At 44.3% G+C, this 20,688-nt stretch overlaps 1 protein-coding gene across 1 annotated transcript in view; it reads left to right on the top strand.

Moving 5' to 3' along the window:
• LOC128698617 (choline transporter-like protein 1) overlaps positions 1-20,688 on the top strand; it is a 162,559-nt gene that overhangs the window by 129,964 nt on the left and 11,907 nt on the right. Inside the window, exons 10-12 of the mRNA XM_070082732.1 lie at positions 73-179; positions 1,872-1,998; positions 10,053-10,182. Coding sequence (XP_069938833.1) covers positions 73-179; positions 1,872-1,998; positions 10,053-10,182 — 364 coding nt within the window. The remainder of the gene's footprint in view (positions 1-72; positions 180-1,871; positions 1,999-10,052; positions 10,183-20,688) is intronic.

The raw sequence follows: 20,688 nt of genomic DNA, 5'->3' as shown, positions 1-20,688 counted from the left end.
TTATGTGACTTGACTGAACATTACCAGCGAGCCAGGTAGACAGCCTAAGCTAACATTCTCTCTCTTCCTCAGTACATGCGTCTCTACCACCTGTTCGCTATCCTATGGATCACACAGTTTATCCTCGCCTGTCAGGATGTGACCATTGCTGGTGCTGTTTCTCATTGGTACTTCACCAGGTAAATAAGAACATAAAGGAAGAATACTGCAGCAGGCCTATTGGCCCATACTAGGCAGGTCTATCTCAAGCCTCATGTTATAAATCTTAATTTTTTATATAAAGTTTGATTTCTTCTAATTTACTGTCTTATACGGCTCTGTAGAAATAATTTAATAACTTGCTGTAATGGAAAAAATTGTAAAAATTATAAAAAATATAATTAGGTTGGTATATGGTACATAATAAACATTATTAATAAATACATCCAGTCAGTAATTTCAAAACAAAAACATCTGGAATAGCCTCATTTTAGTTGAAAATTTTAACTTTTTTGTATACAGTCTAACAAACAAACAAGTAACTAAATAAACAATCTAGAAAACAAAAAATAAGCATTTGTGCTAAAAGAAAATCAGTGACAACCATTAAGTAACTTTTGGCGATTCTGCCATTGTTTCCCCCGTATTGTTCAAGAAGGAATGTTGGTAATGTAGGAAATAACATTAATGACCCTATAACTGGGGCCCACTGATTCTAACCCTATGACTGGCATGGCAATTCCACCCCCAGTATTGGGGCTTAGTGATTCTGGCCTTCTAACTTAAGGCCTGATAATTCTAGCCCTGTGTACTCGTATAGGGCACAGGAGGCCACAGCAAGTGTCAGTTTCTTTGGAAGCTTCAGCAGTTACAATCAACTCACTAATGACATACGGATAAGTAAGACACATCTGCAACAGTTGGGTATCTATTGCTTCTGCTTCCTCTGTATTCGACTGAAAAAGCTTACTGTGTAAGGGAAACGTTTCGAAATAAAGATACCTAACTGCTGGACATGTCTGTTTATCAGATTGTCGGTATTGTTTACCATTATCACATTCTCACTAATAACATGCTGATAAGGTGCTAGTGTGGCTCTGAAGAAACTACTGATCACCCCTCACTTGCTCAGCTGGCTACTTACATGTTACTTCATGACCACGTTCTTACACGTCACGACCTCTCTCCAGCCCCCATGAATACCCATGACTTCTTGTTTGTGTGAGCTGATAGAAGTCCCAGGTGGGGTGGACTAGGCATTTTCACAAAATGCGATAACCCACACTGTCTTTACATGCACTGCACTACTGAGGCTCCATTGATTATTATTATAATCAAGGGGGAAGCGCTGAACCCGGAGGATTATACAGCGCCTGGGGGGGGGGGATGTGGAAGGCATTCAGGCTTAATTCGGGGAACTGGAGCACAGATCCAATTCCCTAAATCAAGAGCCCCTCACCAACATCAAGGAACCTTCCTTCAGGGGAGGCTCCATTGAGCTTAAATGAAAAGAGAACCGGAATAAAGAAAATGGAAGGGGGAAATGAGTAATATCCACCAGGATCAAACTTATTATCCATTTGATCCTTCCACTTCATTTGCTCAGGCTTCCACTTCATATACAACCCTTTCCACTAAGTCTGGTTATCCTCTCCATTTGCTCTTTACACTTACTTTGCCCCAGCTTTCTTCTCGTTTGTTCTTTCCTTTCTTCGCTTTCATTCTCCCTTCACTCGTTCCCACTTCCTCTACATTTATTTCCTCTTCCACTTTAATTATCCAATTCACTTCCTCCTTTCGCTTCATTTACTCAGGCTTCGTGTATTCTTCCATTCGAATTATACCCCTCCAGTTCGTATACTCTTGTTGAGTTTTTTTTGTGTGTATCTTAGGAACAAGAAGGAGCTGGGCTGGCCCATCTCGTCCAGCATGAGGGCAATGTTTCGCTACCACCTCGGCTCCATCGCTTTAGGCTCCCTCATCATCGCCATTGTCAAGTTTATACGGATCATGCTCAAGGTGGGGAAACCACACATAAATACATACACACACACACACACACATACATATTACCAATGTTCTTTACCACTTGTTGGGTGATGTCTTGGTAGCGGGGCTCAATTATAAACATCTTGGGAGGCTTCTTACTTTGTTTGCAAAGTCGTGGTGGGTACACAGGCTTGTGTGTTTGTGCCCATGGCCCGGGAAGGAGAGAGGAGTGGACACTTCTTGACTGAATCAAGGCCATCGATGGACATCACTGCACGCCTTCCTGTGTCTGGACAGATACTGCAACACAGGAGACATCGCTGCGGCTGAGCTGTGATGTAACAGGGTACGGTCTCCTCTAGAACGGTGAAGCAGTCATCATAGGAGTCACTGCAGGTTTCACTCAAGCTGGGGCACGACATGCTGGTGCCCTCAAGTGAGGCGTCGTCAGAACTCGGCAACTGGGCAGGACTTCTGGCAAGCAACTCACGAGGACACTTCTCGACTGGTACTGTCGCTGGGCTGTCACTGCTGGCGAGCGTGGAGTGAGTCGTGGCAGAGACTACTTGGCGAAACATCTGGGAGTCATAACATCATACACCAGACTGCAGTGAGCGAGTGTGAAGGCTTACTCAGCCCTGTAACAACTTCAGACAGTATTACCAAGGCTGGCTCCTCAGGAAAATTAATGAATAGAAAAAGAAATAATAATTCACAAAGATAAACACTTTATTATTTAGTAATGCAAAGATAAAACAGTGAAACATGAAGGTGTATCCTATTTCAAAAAAAAAAATGAAAAATGAAATGAAAAAAATGACATTTGAATTCAACGCTAATATATACAGTTATAATGGGGTGTCTGGTGGAGGTTGACACCGTCTTGTAGAGATTGTAGTCGTTACTGATGATGGGGGGGGGGGTCACAGGTGTTGATGACAACCCAACAGCTAGTTCTTCACAGAGTTTATAGCCTTGAATAGTCAGTCCAGATGACAGGAAAGCAGGTTCTTTACCACTACAAAGATGAGGGGTTGTTGTCTGCTGTCGCCTACAGTTAATCAGGTAGGTAGATCAGAAAGTGACGTCTCCGGACTTTTGCAAAAGTCCTTCTCCTTCAACACTTCTCGTTGGTTGGCAGGTGACCCGATCTGTCATTCCAAGCTGAAAAGAGAGACAGGTTACCACTGCTTAAGAAAACACTCTCCATGATAAGTGTAAGATACTTAAAGGTGGTGGCTATCTAAAAGTCTCATGTGGAGCTTAAAACTGAAAGGACTAAGTTTATTATTGGTCAAAAGTGAAGCTTTCAACCAATATCCACTAGAATAGGAGCAGAGGCTTTTACTTACAGTTGTGCTAGGAGCTGTGAGTCGAGTGATTACTGTTTGGCCGGAGCCCCACACGTCACCTTTCGGGGTGGGGAAAAAGGGGGGGAGGGGATAGCGGGAGCTAGACTGACCCTACCTTAACAAGCAGCCGGCAATCAAACTATCGTTACCATATACTCGCTTGCTACTCCTATCTGTTGAACTTTTCCCTCACAGCGAGCTAGCAGTCAAAGTGACATCATCTTTGTGCAGCAGCTCACTGAAGCTGTTGACAGGAGGCTGACACAGCGCCTGCCGACAGGGCTAACTGCGGCTTGACAAGTGTCATTCTATCGGGAGTTGGAGTTATAGCAGAGGTTAGTCTAAGCATCCCCAGACTTGTTTCTCTGCATATAACTGCACTCTGAAGGTCTGGAGGGGAAGTGAAACAAATCTCGAAGGGAATCATAGCAGGTACGATTCTGCAGGGCATCACGAGCGGCGAACAATAAGAGCTTTCTGCACAAGAGGGTCTGACGCTCGGGGCTGACTAATATCAGCTATCAAACGCGCTGGTCACACCGGGTGACAAAGTAACAGAGGTGCTACTCTGGGGTCTAGGCTCAAGACCACACTGGACACACGGAAAACTTTACACACACCCATGGTATATGTGGTACAACATGGCTTAACTAGCAAATGATGGTTTTCTGTGCGCAAAATTGACACTAAACCATACACTAACATGTGAGAACACTGAGAGGAACTAACACATATATCTTCTCTCAATCTTCTCGACAATGCTGACATAATTACTGAAACACTCGATGCGACATCAAGTGATGTCAGGTGTGACATCGCAAGGTGACGTCAGCAGCACTGTGACATCAGACATCTTGAGGTGATGTCAGGCAGACATAATGACATCATGAAATCGGGCAGTAGCAGACCACAACATGTGGCCTGGGACATCTGGCTCGGTAACTCATGTGGCTCGTAGATCCATGTGACTTCATCCACACCCCAGGTGGCGTTGGGATCCATGTGGCATCGTGATCTACGTGGCATGCTGATCCACGTAGCTTCAAGTGGCCTCGGGCACTCGGATACACAGCTCTGGCAATGAATTCACATGGAAAACAGCAGACAACACAGCAGAGGGAGTGAGCACATAGTGGTGTTAGGCGGGTGAGGTGCGAGTGAGGCACTAATGGCCACTTCCTCCTCCTCTCCCACAAACACAGGGAGACACGCACACTGGACGCAGAAATTACCACAAAACTCACCTCTGGCTTGCTGAAATAGCTGTGCTGAGCTGAACAACAGCAGAACATACAAGTGATGCTGAACATGTGACTTGAGAAACAGCGTGGGATGCTGTCATGTGGAGCCACTTACAATTCTCGAAGAAATTGGGTAAATTTCGGCTAGATCCTGCTTGTACCTGTGTCTGGATGCTGAAACCTGCAGACACGACATCAGGATAACTCGTTGAGAGACGGATGTTTCGTGTGTAAGGTGATGAAGTGAAGATGACTTCATCCTATTTCCTTCCTCTCTCCAGGCAAACACAACTGCTGTGACCACTGCTTCCCACCAATGTAAAACAAAGCTTTATTGGTAGTTCTGCTGAGTGGGGTTCAATGATAAACGTCTTCGGAAGCTTCTTACTTTATTTGCAAAGTTGTGGTAGGTACACAGGCTTGTGTGTTTGTGCCCATGGCCCGGGAGGGCCATGCCCACGAGGAAGAGAGGAGTGGACACTTCTTGACTGAGTCTAGGCCACTGAGAGAGTGAGAGTGAGTGGGACCAGCGTCCCACTGACCTGGGCAGGCCTAGAGAGGGCAGCACCGGAGTGCCGCAAAATATGAACTAAACTGGCAGACAGCATAGGCTGTCTGTGCAGGCAGTACAGGCTGTCTACATACACACACACACACACACACACACACACACACACACACACACACACACACACACACACACATACACACACATACACACACATACACACACATACACATACACACACACACATACACACACACACACACACACACACACATACACACACACACACACACACACACACACACACACACACACACACACACACACACACACACACAACCAGTGAAGAGGCGGGGCCAGGACCTAAGACTCGACCCCTGCAACCACAAATAGGTGAGTACACGCGCACACACACAAGTGTCCCTGTTTGCAGATGGTGTGAAGTTAATGAGGAAAATTAAATCAGATGCAGATCAGACAGGTCTACAAAGAGACCTGGACAGGCTGGACACGTGGTCTAGCAACTGGTTCCTTGAATTTAACCCCGCCAAATGCAAAGTCATGAAGATCGAGGAAGGGCAAAGAAGACCACAGACAGAGTATAGACTAGGTGGCCAAGGGCTGCAAACCTCACTCAAGGAGAAAGATCTAAGGGTGAGTATAATACCGAGCACGTCACCGGAAGCACACATTAACCAGATAACTGCTGTGGCATATGGGTGCCTGGCAAACCTGAGAATAGCGTTCCGATACCTCAGTAAGGAATCGTTCAAGACTCTATACACTGTGTACATCTGGCCCATACTGTAGTATGCAGCACCAGTTTGGAACCCACACCTGGTCAAGCACGTCAAGAAATTAGAGAAAGTGCAAAGGTTTGCAACAAGGCTGGTTCCAGAGCTAAGGGGCGTGCCCTATGAAGAAAGGTTAAGGGAAATCGGCCTGACGACACTGGAGGACAGGAGGGTCAGGGGAGACATGATAACATACAAAATACTGTGTGGAATAGATAAGGTGGATAGACAGGATGTTCCAGAGATGGGACACGGAAACAAGGGGTCACAATTGGAAGTTGAAGACTCAGATGAGTCAGAGGGATGTTAAGAAGTATTTCTTCAGCCACAGAGTAGATAAGGAAGTGGAATAATCTGGAAAGTGATGTAGTGGACGCAGGACCCATACATAGTTTTAAGACGAGGTATGATAAAGCTCATGGAGCAGGGAGAGGGAGGACCCAGTAGCGGTCAGTGAAGAGACAGGGCCAGGAGCTGAGTCTTGACCCCTGCAACCACAATTAGGCGAGTACACACATACAACCGAGGAAGTAGTGAAGAGGCTGCTGAGCGAGCTAGACACGTCAAAGGCGATGGAGCCGGATAACATCTCTCCATGGGCCCTGAGAGAGGGAGCAGAGGCGCTATGTGTACCCCTAACAACAATATTCAACACATTTGTCGATACAGGGAGATAACCTGAGGTATGGAAGACAGCAAATGTAGTCCCAATTTTTTAAAAAGGAGACAGACAAGAAGCACTAAACTACAGACCAGTGTCACTGACATGTATAATATGCAAAGCCATGGAGAAGATTTTCAGGAGAAGAGTGGTGGAACATCTAGAAAGGAATGAGCTTAACTGCCAACACGGTTTCAGGGACGAGAAATCCTGTCACAAACTTACTGGAGTTCTATGCCAGGGTGACAGCAGTGACAAGAGAGAGAGGGGTTGGTAGATTGCATTTTCTTGGGCTGCAAGAAGGCATTTGACACAGTTCCACACAAGAGATTAGTGTAAAAACTGGAGGACCAGGCTGGGATAACAGGGAAGGCACTACAATGGTTTAGGGAATACTTGTCAGGAAGACAGCAGCGAGTCATGGTACGTGTCGAGGTGTCACAGTGGGCACCTGTGACAAGTGGGGTTCCACAGGGGTCAGGCCTAGGACCGGTGCTGTTTCTGGTATTTGTGAATGACATGATTGAAGGAATACTCCAACGTCTCTCTGTTTGCAGATGATGTGAAGTTGATGAGAAGAATTCAATCAGACGAGGACCAGGCAGAACTACAAAGGGATCTGGACAGGCTGCAGGCCTGGTTCAGCAATTGGCTCCTGGGGTTCAACCCCACCAAGTGCAAAATCATGAAGATTGGGGAAGGGCAAAGAAGACTGCAGACGGAATACAGTCTAGGGAGCCAGAGACTACAAACCTCACTCAAGGAAAAAGATCTTGGGGTGAGTATAACACCAGGCACATTTGAGGTGCACATCAACCAAATAACTGCTGCAGCATGTGGGTGCCTAGCAAACCTAAGAACAGCATTCCGCCATCTTAATAAGGAATTGTTCAGGACCCTGTACACCGTGTACATTAGGCCCATATTGGAGTATGCAGCACCAGTTTGGAACCCACACCTAGCATGGTGGCTAAAGCTCCCACTTCACACACGGAGGACCCAGATTCGATTCCAGGCGGGTGGAAACATTTCGACGCGTTTCCTTACACCTGTTGTCCTGTTCACCTAGCAACAAGTTGGTACCTGGTTGTTAGTCGACTGGTGTGGGCCGCATCCTGGGGGACAAGATTATGGACCCCAATGGAAATAAGTTAGACAGTCCTCGATGAAGCACTGATTTCCTTGGGTTATCCTGGGTGGCTTACCCTCCGGGGTTAAAAATCCGAAGAAAATCTTATCTTAAGCACGTAAAGAAACTAGAGAAAGTGCAAAGGTTTGCAACGAGACTAGTCCCAGAGCTAACGGATATGTCCTACGAGGAGAGGTTAAGGGAAATCGACCTGACGACACTGGAGGACAGGAGAGATGGGGGGACATGATAACGACATATAAAACATTGAGAGGAATTGACAAGGTGGACAGACAGATTGTTCCAGAGATGGGACACAGCAACAAAGGGACACAGTTGGAAGTTGAAGACTCAGATGAATCACAGGGATGTTATGAAGTATTTCTACAGTCACAGAGTAGCCAGGAAGTGGAATAAAGCTCATAGTGCAGGGAGAGTGACCCAGTAGTTGCCAGTGAAGAGGCAGGGCCAGGAGCTATGAATCGACCCCTGCAACCACATATAGGTGAGTGCGCACACACACACACAGACCTAGCTACCTACCTAACTACCTACCTACCTGTACACAAAGTTTACATACTGCAGAAACTAGAGCATTCTAACAGGATAAAAAAAAGTGGAATCTCAAAAGGGAGGGCGTAGAGGCAAGGGAAAAGAGAATGGCTGGTCTGAGAAGGAAGAATGAACAGAAAAGCTTAAGTGCAAAACGGAACAAGAATGGGGAAAAAGGCTAAATGATCTTTTCAGATATCTCTACCATTGTATTGCAAAGAGCAGGAAGTGGAAGTTATGAACTGTAGCTGCTGAGGAAAAGATACAGAGCCTGGAGGAAGAACTGGAAATGCTGAAGCAGGATATAAAAATGAGGACCAGAGGAGTAAAGTGGTGGAAATAGAAACATCATCAGACAGCAAAGGGACTGAAGGGAAAGGAGCTAAAAAGTCTCTTGCAGTAGAAATGTTAGGCCACCAGGGTGCCTGGGAGATGATAATAGAAACAGAGATGCTTAAATTGGATCCAGAGATATGGAGGGAAATGAAAGGGGAAGAAGACAGGGAGAGGTCACTAATTATTCATGGGCTTCAGGAGGCTGAAGGGACTACTTATGATGAAAGAAGACATTGGGAGGAAACAGAGTTTGAGAGCATCATTGCAGTAACAGGAGAGACGGACGTGTCCCAGGTAATAAATTTTCAGGGTTCTCCAGCAAGTGCTGGACACACTGCACATAACCGAAGAAGTGAAGAAACTGCTAGGTGAACTAAATACTTCGAAGGCAGTGGGCCCAAATAACATTTCTCCACAGGTCCCGAGAGAGGGAGCAGAGGAACTGTGTGCCACTAGCAGCAGTCTCCAATGAATCTATCGAAATGAGGGATTAAAGGCTAAGGGATCAAAGGCTGCAAACCTCACTTAAGGAAAAGGATCTTTGGGTGAGCATTATACCGAGCACATCCCATGAGAGGCACATCAATCAACCGCTGCAGCACTTCAACTTCTAAGTAAGGAGTCATTCATGAGACTGTACACCGTGCATGTCAGGTCGTATTGGAATATGCAGCACTATTATGGAACCTACACTTGGTCAAACACGTCAAGAAATTGGAGGAAGTGCAAAAGTTTGCAACAAGAGGAGAGGTTAAGGGAACTCAACCTGAGGACACACAGGATAGAAGGGAAAGGGAGGACATGATAACGACGTATAAAATACTGAGAGGAATTGACAAGGTGGGCAGTGTGTTTTAGAGATGGGACACAGGAACAAGGGGCTACAACCGGAAGTTGGACAGTCAGACTAGCCATAGCCTTAGGGTTTTCAGGAAGTGGATTAATCTGGAGAGTGAAGTGGTGGAGGCAAGATTCATACATAGCTTTAAGAAGAGGTATGATATGGCTCTTGGAGTGGGGAGTGTGTGATCTAGTAGTGACTAGTGACCAGGAGCTGTGAATCGACTCCTGCAACCACATATAGGCGAGTACACACACAAACGCGCGCGCGCACATACGCACTCACTTTCACTAGAAATTTTAAGTGTTTGTGTCAAGGAATATTTTTCAGAACAAAAATGTAGTAAATTTAAACTTTTAGATACGTTAGCAGTGTCGGAGAAAATTAACCATGGTAATCATGTTCAGTGTCTAGTAAATATATGAATATGATGGAAGTTCGTGATGGTAATATCTTAGCCATTATTGTGTTTATATAAAGTCTACCGACCTATTATTGTATATTCATATTATTAATAGTCTATTGCTTTTGTTTCTGGTTTTAAACCATAATTTAGACAAAAAATGTACAGTATCTATCATGGCTTTGCTAAGAAATGTATATTGTTTTCGTCGTATTAACCATGTTTTTGTCATGGAGGTATTAAATAACCCTGACTGTCTCCTGTCAGTACCTGGAGAAGAAGTTGAACCGGAACGGAAACCAGATATGTAGTTTCCTCCTGAAGTGTTGTCAGTGCTGCCTCTGGTGTTTTGAGAAGTTCCTCAAATTCCTCAGTAGAAATGCTTACATAGAGATCGGTAAGTGGTGCCTGCTTGTAGGACTATGAATGAGGAAAGTGAGACGAAAAAAAAACAATATTTATAGCATTAATCCAGTTCCAAATTATACTGCTTAAAAAAATCACACAAAACTAATATAATTCTCTTCAAATATAATATAAATTTTGTTGTAAAGAAATTAATGAATAGCTTAATAATTTATAGCCAGACTTTATCTAGTGAATAATTGTTATTTTAAGATGTATTTGACTGCCCACTAAATAAATATAATCCTGTATGACAGTGCCCTAATGACTTGAATAATATCAAGAATAAGTGACCTATATATTGAATGGTATAAAAAAGATATCGACAAGTTGATGAGTAAGACACATGTGCAGAAGTTGGGTATCTTTATTGTTGAAACGTTTCGTCTACACAATGGGCTTCATCAGTCAGATACAGAGGCAGCAGGTGTAGTTGCGAATTAAAGTTGATGTAATCAGTCTATCATTCTTGGAGAAATAGTATCTGAGGTGGTCAGTCCCTCGGCCTGGAGAAGAGTTCAGCTCCATGGAGCTGAACTCTTCTTTAGGCTGAAGGACTGACCACCTCAAATATTATTTCTCCAAAGTTGATAGACTGATTACATCAACTTTATTTGGCTACTACACCTGTTGCCTCTGTATCTAACTGAAGAAGCCTACTGTGTAGGTGGAACATTTCAACAATAAAGATACCCAACTTTTGCACACGTGTTATGGAAAATTAAAATTACCTGGATGAATCTCATTAGATACATACTAGTAATATTATAAAAGTAACAAAGATAATTATTTTTTATGAAGGTTAGAGCCATATAGGAATTTTAGGACATCCTAGGTCGCAAAAATGTCCTTCGATACCTACTCTACTCATATCTCCACAAGTCACTCTGGACCTATATTAATTTCAAATGAAATATACATCACCAGGAATTCTGGTACAACATTAATATAAATATGTGGACTGTATGTTAAATTTAATAAATGACTACATGTACATTGAAGGAGAATTTATAATAATAACACTCATCAGTTTGTCTGGAGATTACTTGGTGTGTCATACACAAACCCCTGCCTAAAATATGAAGAAAATACTGGCCAGAATTTCAACATAAATAGACATCACCTGGGTTAATTTATCTTATTCCCATCTAATCACAGAGTCCTGTCCAAGCGCATAATTCTTCTGCAGGACTGCAAATCCAGCAATTTCGGCTCCTATTTGAGAGATTTTAAACACAATTTAACCTCTAGAGCGACGAAAATTCCTTCGATTTTCACTAACGTTCTCTTGCCCAGTTCAAAAAAACAATGGCAACCCCCCCCCCCGCCCAGCGACGCTCACCACTCTCGCTGGTTCTGTGGAAAATACTGTATATATTTTCCGGAAATACGGTAATTTATAGGTAAATAGATGCCCTATATTGTATTTTTAAAAGAAGTATGTTATTGAAAATAGGGAAACCTGCGGCTGGGGAGGTCAGTCGCCATTGTTAATTTGAATTGGATACAACGTTAGTGTAATGGGAAGAATTTTTCGTGCTCTAGAGGTTAAAATTGGACTGACACCTCTCAAATAGGAGGCGAAATTGTTGGATGTGCATTCCTGCATAACTTGAGATATCAGGCGACAGGACAGGACAACTCCAGGAACCTCAGATAAGTCTGTTATGTTATAACTGGCCAGTTTTTTTTTTTTTTTTTTTTTTTATCACACTGGCCGATTCCCACCAAGGCAGGGTGGCCCAAAAAAGAAAAACTTTCACCATCATTCACTCCTGGAGTTTACCTGGAGAGAGTTCCGGGGGTCAACGCCCCCGCGGCCCGGTCTGAGACCAGGCCTCCTGGTGGATCAGAGCCTGATCAACCAGGCTGTTGCTGCTGGCTGCACGCAAACCAACATACGAGCCACAGCCCGGCTGATCCGGAACTGACTTTAGGTGCTTGTCCAGTGCCAGCTTGAACACTGCCAGGGGTCTGTTGGTAATCCCCCTTATGTGTGCTGGGAGGCAGTTGAACAGTCTCGGGCCCCTGACACTTATTGTATGGTCTCTTAACGTGCTAGTGACACCCCTGCTTTTCATTGGGGGGATGGTGCATCGTCTGCCAAGTCTTTTGCTTTCGTAGTGGGTGATTTTCGTGTGCAAGTTCGGTACTAGTCCCTCTAGGATTTTCCAGGTGTATATAATCATGTATCTCTCCCTCCTGCGTTCCAGGGAATACAGGTTTAGGAACCTCAAGCGCTCCCAATAATTGAGGTGTTTTATCTCCGTTATGCGCGCCGTGAAAGTTCTCTGTACATTTTCTAGGTCGGCAATTTCACCTGCCTTGAAAGGTGCTGTTAGTGTGCAGCAATATTCCAGCCTAGATAGAACAAGTGACCTGAAGAGTGTCATCATGGGCTTGGCCTCCCTAGTTTTGAAGGTTCTCATTATCCATCCTGTCATTTTTCTAGCAGATGCGATTGATACAGTGTTATGGTCCTTGAAGGTGAGATCCTCCGACATGATCACTCCCAGGTCTTTGACGTTGGTGTTTCGCTCTATTTTGTGGCCAGAATTTGTTTTGTACTCTGATGAAGATTTAATTTCCTCATGTTTACCATATCTGAGTAATTGAAATTTCTCATCGTTGAACTTCATATTGTTTTCTGCAGCCCACTGAAAGATTTGGTTGATGTCTGCCTGGAGCTTTGCAGTGTCTGCAATGGAAGACACTGTCATGCAGATTCGGGTGTCATCTGCAAAGGAAGACACGGTGCTGTGGCTGACATCCTTGTCTATGTCGGATATAAGGATGAGGAACAAGATGGGAGCGAGTACTGTGCCTTGTGGAACAGAGCTTTTCACCGTAGCTGCCTCGGACTTTACTCTGTTGACGACTACTCTCTGTGTTCTGTTAGTGAGGAAATTATAGATCCATCGACCGACTTTTCCTGTTATTCCTTTAGCACGCATTTTGTGCGCTATTACGCCATGGTCACACTTGTCGAAGGCTTTTGCAAAGTCTGTATATATTACATCTGCATTCTTTTTGTCTTCTAGTGCATTTAGGACCTTGTCGTAGTGGTCCAATAGTTGAGACAGACAGGAGCGACCTGTTCTAAACCCATGTTGCCCTGGGTTGTGTAACTGATGGGTTTCTAGATGCGTGGTGATCTTGCTTCTTAGGACCCTTTCAAAGATTTTTATGATATGGGATGTTAGTGCTATTGGTCTGTAGTTCTTTGCTGTTGCTTTACTGCCCCCTTTGTGGAGTGGGGCTATGTCTGTTGTTTTTAGTAACTGTGGGACGACCCCCGTGTCCATGCTCCCTCTCCATAGGATGGAAAAGGCTCGTGATAGGGGCTTCTTGCAGTTCTTGATGAACACAGAGTTCCATGAGTCTGGCCCTGGGGCAGAGTGCATGGGCATGTCATTTATCGCCTGTTCGAAGTCATTTGGCGTCAGGATAACATCGGATAGGCTTGTGTTAATCAAATTTTGTGGCTCTCTCATAAAAAATTCATTTTTATCTTCGACTCTCAGTCTGGTTAGCGGCTTGCTAAAAACTGAGTCATATTGGGACTTGAGTAGCTCACTCATTTCCTTGTTGTCATCTGTGTAGGACCCATCTTGTTTAAGTAGGGGCCCAATACTGGACGTTGTTCTCGATTTTGATTTGGCATAGGAGAAGAAATACTTTGGGTTTCTTTCGATTTCATTTATGGCTTTTAGTTCTTCCCGCGATTCCTGACTCCTAAAGGATTCTTTTAGCTTAAGTTCGATGCTTGCTATTTCTCTGACCAGTGTCTCCCTACGCATTTCAGATATATTGACCTCTTTTAGCCGCTCTGTTATTCTTTTCCGTCGCCTGTAAAGGGAGCGCCTGTCTCTTTCTGTTTTACATCTACTCCTCCTTTTTCTTAGAGGAATAAGCCTTGTGCATACATCGAGTGCTACCGAGTTAATCTGTTCTAGGCATAAGTTGGGGTCTGTGTTGCTTAGTATATCTTCCCAGCTTATATCGGTTAGGACTTGGTTTACTTGGTCCCACTTTATGTTTTTGTTATTGAAGTTGAATTTGGTGAATGCTCCCACGTGACTAATCTCATTATGTCGGTCTGGGGCTCCGCGCAAACATGACTGAACCTCAATTATGTTGTGATCTGAGTATATTGTTTTTGATATGGTGATATTTCTTATCAGATCATCATTGTTAGTGAAGATGAGGTCTAGTGTATTCTCCAGTCTAGTAGGCTTTATTATTTGCTGGTTTAAATTGAATTTTGTGCAGAGATTTAAAAGCTCGCGTGAGTGTGAGTTTTCATCAGAGCTGCCTCCTGGTGTTATTACTGCAACAATATTATTTGCTATATTCCTCCATTTTAGGTGCCTTAAGTTGAAATCCCCCAGGAGCAAGATGTTGGGTGCAGGAGCTGGAAGGTTTTCCAGACAGTGGTCAATTTTTAACAGCTGTTCCTGGAATTGCTGGGATGTTGCATCCGGAGGCTTGTAGACTATCACAATGACTAGGTTTTGGTTCTCGACCTTTACTGCTAAAACTTCCACTACATCATTTGAGGCATTTAGCAGTTCTGTGCAAACAAGTGACTCTGCAATGTACAGGCCAACCCCCCCCCCCTTTTGCCTGTTCACTCTGTCACATCTGTATAGGTTGTAACCTGGGATCCATATTTCGTTGTCCAAGTGATCCTTTATGTGGGTCTCAGTGAAAGCCGCGAACATTGCCTTTGCCTCTGCAAGCAGTCCACGGATGAAAGGTATTTTGTTGTTTGTTGCTGGCTTTAGACCCTGTATATTTGCAAAGAAGAATGTTATCGGACTGGTGGTATTGTTGGTACTGGGGGGGGATTTTTTTTCCGGCATTAGTATCTGTATCTGTTGGTTTGGAGTGGAGGCCATCGACTGTGGTTCCACTCCAGGAATGACTGGATTTGGTGTACGATTTCTGCCATTTCCTGCCAGTTTTTTTTCCTTCCTGGCACTAAAAAACCTCTCCCTCTTGAGTGGCTGTGGCTACCCAGGTTTTCCCATGGCCTGGATGTTTTGTATCTTTTTGTCCCCTTTAGATGGTATGCCTGGCAATTTAAGTTATAGCACAGTCTTTCCTGTACTGAAGAGGTACACAGTTCAGGGTGAAAAAGCTTACAGGAAGGGAGTTTGCATTTTCCTGTTGTCATATGGGCATGGCATTTCCTAGGGTGGTCATAGTTGCACGTCCCATCTGTTTTTCCAGATTTCCCATGCCAGCAGATACCGAGTGCATAGTATGTGCACAGGCTTGGTTTCCGTTTGCCTTGGGTTTCTGTGACTGTATTCCCTGTTGGTGCATGTTTCCCTGTCTTACTTCTATCCTCCCTAGCACCAACAATGGAGCTCCCACCATTTGTTTTTGGTAATATATCCTCACTATTGCTAGTGGAATCCTCTTGTTTGCTATTTCCTGCGGTATTTCTAGTTTGCAATATTGGTTTTATCTTATCTTTGACTACACTTGTTTCCCTACTATGGCTCCTGTCCCCTATGCGGTCATTCATATGTATTCCTTCTTGCGTATAATTCCCGACTACCTGGACAAAATCTCCAGCTTCACCATTACTGTCTCCCAGGACAGCATCTCCAGCTTCCCCATTACTGTCTCCCAGGACAGCATCTCCAGCTTCACCATTACTGTCTCCCAGGACAGCACCTCCAGCTTCACCATTACTGTCTCCCAGGACAGCACCTCCAGCTTCCCCATTACTGTCTCCCAGGACAGCACTATCAGCCCCCCATTTACTGACTACCAGGACATCATCTCCAGCCTTACAGTTTGTGACTACATGGCCAGTATCAAGGGCAGTACCATTCAGCCCGGACTTTTTATGTTCCCATCTGTTGTAGAAAGCTTCCAGGTTTTCTATGAAAGCAGCTTTGATGTTGACCTCTTTTAATACCCTTGTGATTTTAGTCCACAGATTTATCTCATTTGGGCATACCCAAAAACACTTCCCTGTTTTAATACTGCTTGTAGCTAGTTCTTGGATATCTGCACAAGGGGCGTGACACCAATTTCCACAGAAATGACAATTTATGCATGTGGAAGCCCGTTTGTTTGACTGACCACAGACTACACACAGCTTCATAATGATTTGAATGGTTGATTTACTGCAATTCTACTAGCAACCTCTTGAATATTCTATTAATAACCTGCTAGGTGGTGCACAACGAAACCGTTTGAAACCAGTCAAGGGTTCGGACCAGTCAAGGGTTCGGACCAGTCAAGGGTTCGGACCAGTCAAGGGTTCGGACCAGTCTATCTAATCTGATCAGTGGGTCACTTATTTAAACCATACTGGTCGGTGATTTGGGCTAACACATGAAGGATCTACTGGAAATTATCTACCCGAGTAATATGTGATTTGATTGATACAAAAGTATAACTTGCGTGTTGAAGAGCCGGTGACTGCTGGCACTCCTACAATGACGAACGGTCGAGCCTCCACCTTTGTTTATCAATCGCTGTATCTAGCTTCTCTATTTTTTTTTTCCGTCTCCACCACAATAAATGCTATATTATCACTATAGTTGACTGGTGCAAATTTTGGAGGAAGGGCGCTTTTTCTGTAGTAATAATTGCTTCTCGTTGTGTATATTGCGACCGCTGGTAACTACAGGTTATATGAAATTCACAGTAACGTCTGGTATTTCAAGAAAAAGAAACTAATGAAAGTCACTCCACTTCACTAAGTACCATTATAATACTGGTTAGTTGCTACTACAACACTGTATTCTGCTATTCACTGGTATCACTAGATTATATGCGAGTACACTAGCAGGCCAGGAAGATTATTAAAAACAGCTGACCTGTGGTAAGTTTCTGGCGACTTCTGGCACCTGCCTCTATAGGCTTATCACTTCATTTACAAATTCACCTGTTTTCAAATGACACTTTAGCCTTTATCATCAATATACTAGGGAGCCACTGTAGTATACACTATACACTATGTATACTCAATGTTTTCAGGGAGACTTTCTTTCCTCTGACACAAAGTTCAATATTATTATTTTTCCACACGGGACAGGCCTATGATTCCCCTCTGGCAGTAAACTCTGCTAGGAAGTGCACACTAATTCTCCTTTTTTTACTCAGTATATAATGTTTTCCGCCCAAGATTGGTTCCAGGCGCTAGAGGGATGTATCGTATAGGATTGATGACACAAATTAAAGTTCTAGCACGTAAGAGCGACCGTGAAAACACCAGAAAAACCGGGAGCACAACGAGGCAGTTTTTAAACTGCAACATTAACACCCCTCCTTCAGAGTGCAGGCACTGTACTTCCCATCTCCAGGACTCAAGTCAGGCCTGCCGGTTTCCCTGAACCCCTTCATAAATGTTACTTTGCTCACACTCCAACAGCACGTCAAGTATTAAAAACCATTTGTCTCCATTCACTCCTATCAAACACGCTCATGCATGCCTGCTGGAAGTCCAAGCCCCTCGCACACAAAACAACCTTTACCCCCTCCCTCCAACCTTTCCTAGGCCGACCCCTACCCAGCCTTCCTTCCACTACAGACTGATACACTCTTGAAGTCATTCTGTTTCGCTCCATTCTCTCTACATGTCCGAACCACTTCAACAACCCTTCCTCAGCCCTCTGGACAACAGTTTTGGTAATCCCGCACCTCCTCCTAACTTCCAAACAACGAATTCTCTGCATTATATTCACACCACACATTGCCCTCAGACATGACTTCTCCACTGCCTCCAGCCTTCTCCTCGCTGCAACATTCATCACCTGGAGTTTACCTGGAGAGAGTTTCGGGGATCAACGCCCCCGCGGCCCGGTCTGTGACCAGGCCTCCTGGTGGATCAGCCCCTGATCAACCAGGCTGTTGCTGCTGGCTGCACGCAAGCCAACGTACGAGCCACAGCCCGGCTGATCAGGAACTGACTTTAGGTGCTTGTCCAGTGCCAGCTTGAACACTGCCAGGGGTCTGTTGGTAATCCCCCTTATGTGTGCTGGGAGGCAGTTGAACAGTCTCGGGCCCCTGACACTTATTGTATGGTCTCTTAACGTGCTAGTGACACCCCTGCTTTTCATTGGGGGGATGGTGCATCGTCTGCCAAGTCTTTTGCTTTCGTAGTGAGTGATTTTCGTGTGCAAGTTCGGTACTAGTCCCTCTAGGATTTTCCAGGTGTATATAACCATGTATCTCTCCCTCCTGCGTTCCAGGGAATACAGGTTTAGAAACCTCAAGCGCACCCAGTAATTGAGGTGTTTTATCTCCGTTATGCGCGCCGTGAAAGTTCTCTGTACATTTTCTAGGTCAGCAATTTCACCTGCCTTGAAAGGTGCTGTTAGAGTGCAGCAATATTCCAGCCTAGATAGAACAAGTGACCTGAAGAGTGTCATCATGGGCTTGGCCTCCCTAGTTTTGAAGGTTCTCATTATCCATCCTGTCATTTTTCTAGCAGATGCGATTGATACAATGTTATGGTCCTTGAAGGTGAGATCCTCCGACATAATCACTCCCAGGTCTTTGACGTTGGTGTTTCGCTCTATTTTGTGGCCAGAATTTGTTTTGTACTCTGATGAAGATTTAATTTCCTCATGTTTACCATATCTGAGTAATTGAAATTTCTCATCGTTGAACTTCATATTGTTTTCCGCAGCCCACTGAAAGATTTGGTTGATGTCCGCCTGGAGCCTTGCAGTGTCTGCAATGGAAGACACTGTCATGCAGATTCGGGTGTCATCTGCAAAGGAAGACACGGTGCTGTGGCTGACATCCTTGTCTATGTCGGATATGAGGATGAGGAACAAGATGGGAGCTAGTACTGTGCCTTGCGGAACAGAGCTTTTCACCGTAGCTGCCTCGGACTTTACTCTGTTGACGACTACTCTCTGTGTTCTGTTAGTGAGGAAATTATAGATCCATCGACCGACTTTTCCTGTTATTCCTTTAGCACGCATTTTGTGCGCTATTACGCCATGGTCACACTTGTCGAAGGCTTTTGCAAAGTCTGTATATATTACATCTGCATTCTTTTTGTCTTCTAGTGCATTTAGGACCTTGTCGTAGTGATCCAATAGTTGAGACAGACAGGAGCGACCTGTTCTAAACCCATGTTGCCCTGGGTTATGTAACTGATGGGTTTCTAGATGGGTGGTGATCTTGCTTCTTAGGACCCTTTCAAAGATTTTTATGATATGGGATGTTAGTGCTATTGGTCTGTAGTTCTTTGCTGTTGCTTTACTGCCCCCTTTGTGGAGTGGGACTATGTCTGTTGTTTTTAGTAACTGAGGGACGACCCCTGTGTCCATGCTCCCTCTCCATAGGATGGAAAAGGCTCGTGATAGGGGCTTCTTGCAGTTCTTGATGAACACAGAGTTCCATGAGTCTGGCCCTGGGGCAGAGTGCATGGGCATGTCATTTATCGCCTGTTCGAAGTCATTTGGCGTCAGGATAACATCGGATAGGCTTGTGTTAATCAAATTCTGTGGCTCTCTCATAAAAAATTCATTTTGATCTTCGACTCTCAGTCTGGTTAGCGGCTTGCTAAAAACTGAGTCATATTGGGACTTGAGTAGCTCACTCATTTCCTTGCTGTCATCTGTGTAGGACCCATCTTGTTTAAGTAGGGGCCCAATACTGGACGTTGTTCTCGATTTTGATTTGGCATAGGAGAAGAAATACTTTGGGTTTCTTTCGATTTCATTTATGGCTTTTAGTTCTTCCCGCGATTCCTGACTCCTAAAGGATTCTTTTAGCTTAAGTTCGATGCTTGCTATTTCTCTGACCAGTGTCTCCCTACGCATTTCAGATATATTGACCTCTTTTAGCCGCTCTGTTATTCTTTTCCGTCGCCTGTAAAGGGAGCGCCTGTCTCTTTCTATTTTACATCTACTCCTCCTTTTTCTTAGAGGAATAAGCCTTGTGCATACATCGAGTGCCACCGAGTTAATCTGTTCTAGGCATACGTTGGGGTCTGTGTTGCTTAGTGTATCTTCCCAGCTTATATCGGTTAGGACTTGGTTTACTTGGTCCCACGTTATGTTTTTGTTATTGAAGTTGAATTTGGTGAATGCTCCCTCGTGACTAGTCTCATTTTGTCGGTCTTTGGCTCCACTCATACATGTCTGAACCTCAATTATGTTGTGATCTGAGTATATTGTTTTTGATATGGTGACATTTCTTATCAGATCATCATTGTTAGTGAAGATGAGGTCTAGTGTATTCTCCAGTCTAGTAGGCTCTATTATTTGCTGGTTTAAATTGAATTTTGTGCAGAGATTTAAAAGCTCGTGTGAGTGTGAGTTTTCATCAGAGCTGCCTCCTGGTGTTATTACTGCAACAATATTATTTGCTATATTCCTCCATTTTAGGTGCCTTAAGTTGAAATCCCCCAGGAGCAAGATGTTGGGTGCAGGAGCTGGAAGATTTTCCAGACAGTGGTCAATTTTTAACAGCTGTTCCTGGAATTGCTGGGATGTTGCATCCGGAGGCTTGT

Source organism: Cherax quadricarinatus, chromosome 8 (assembly GCF_038502225.1).
Source record: "Cherax quadricarinatus isolate ZL_2023a chromosome 8, ASM3850222v1, whole genome shotgun sequence".
NCBI lineage: Eukaryota > Metazoa > Arthropoda > Malacostraca > Decapoda > Parastacidae > Cherax > Cherax quadricarinatus.
Note: the sequence above shows the minus strand (reverse complement) of the source record. Positions and strands in the feature narration are given on the sequence as shown.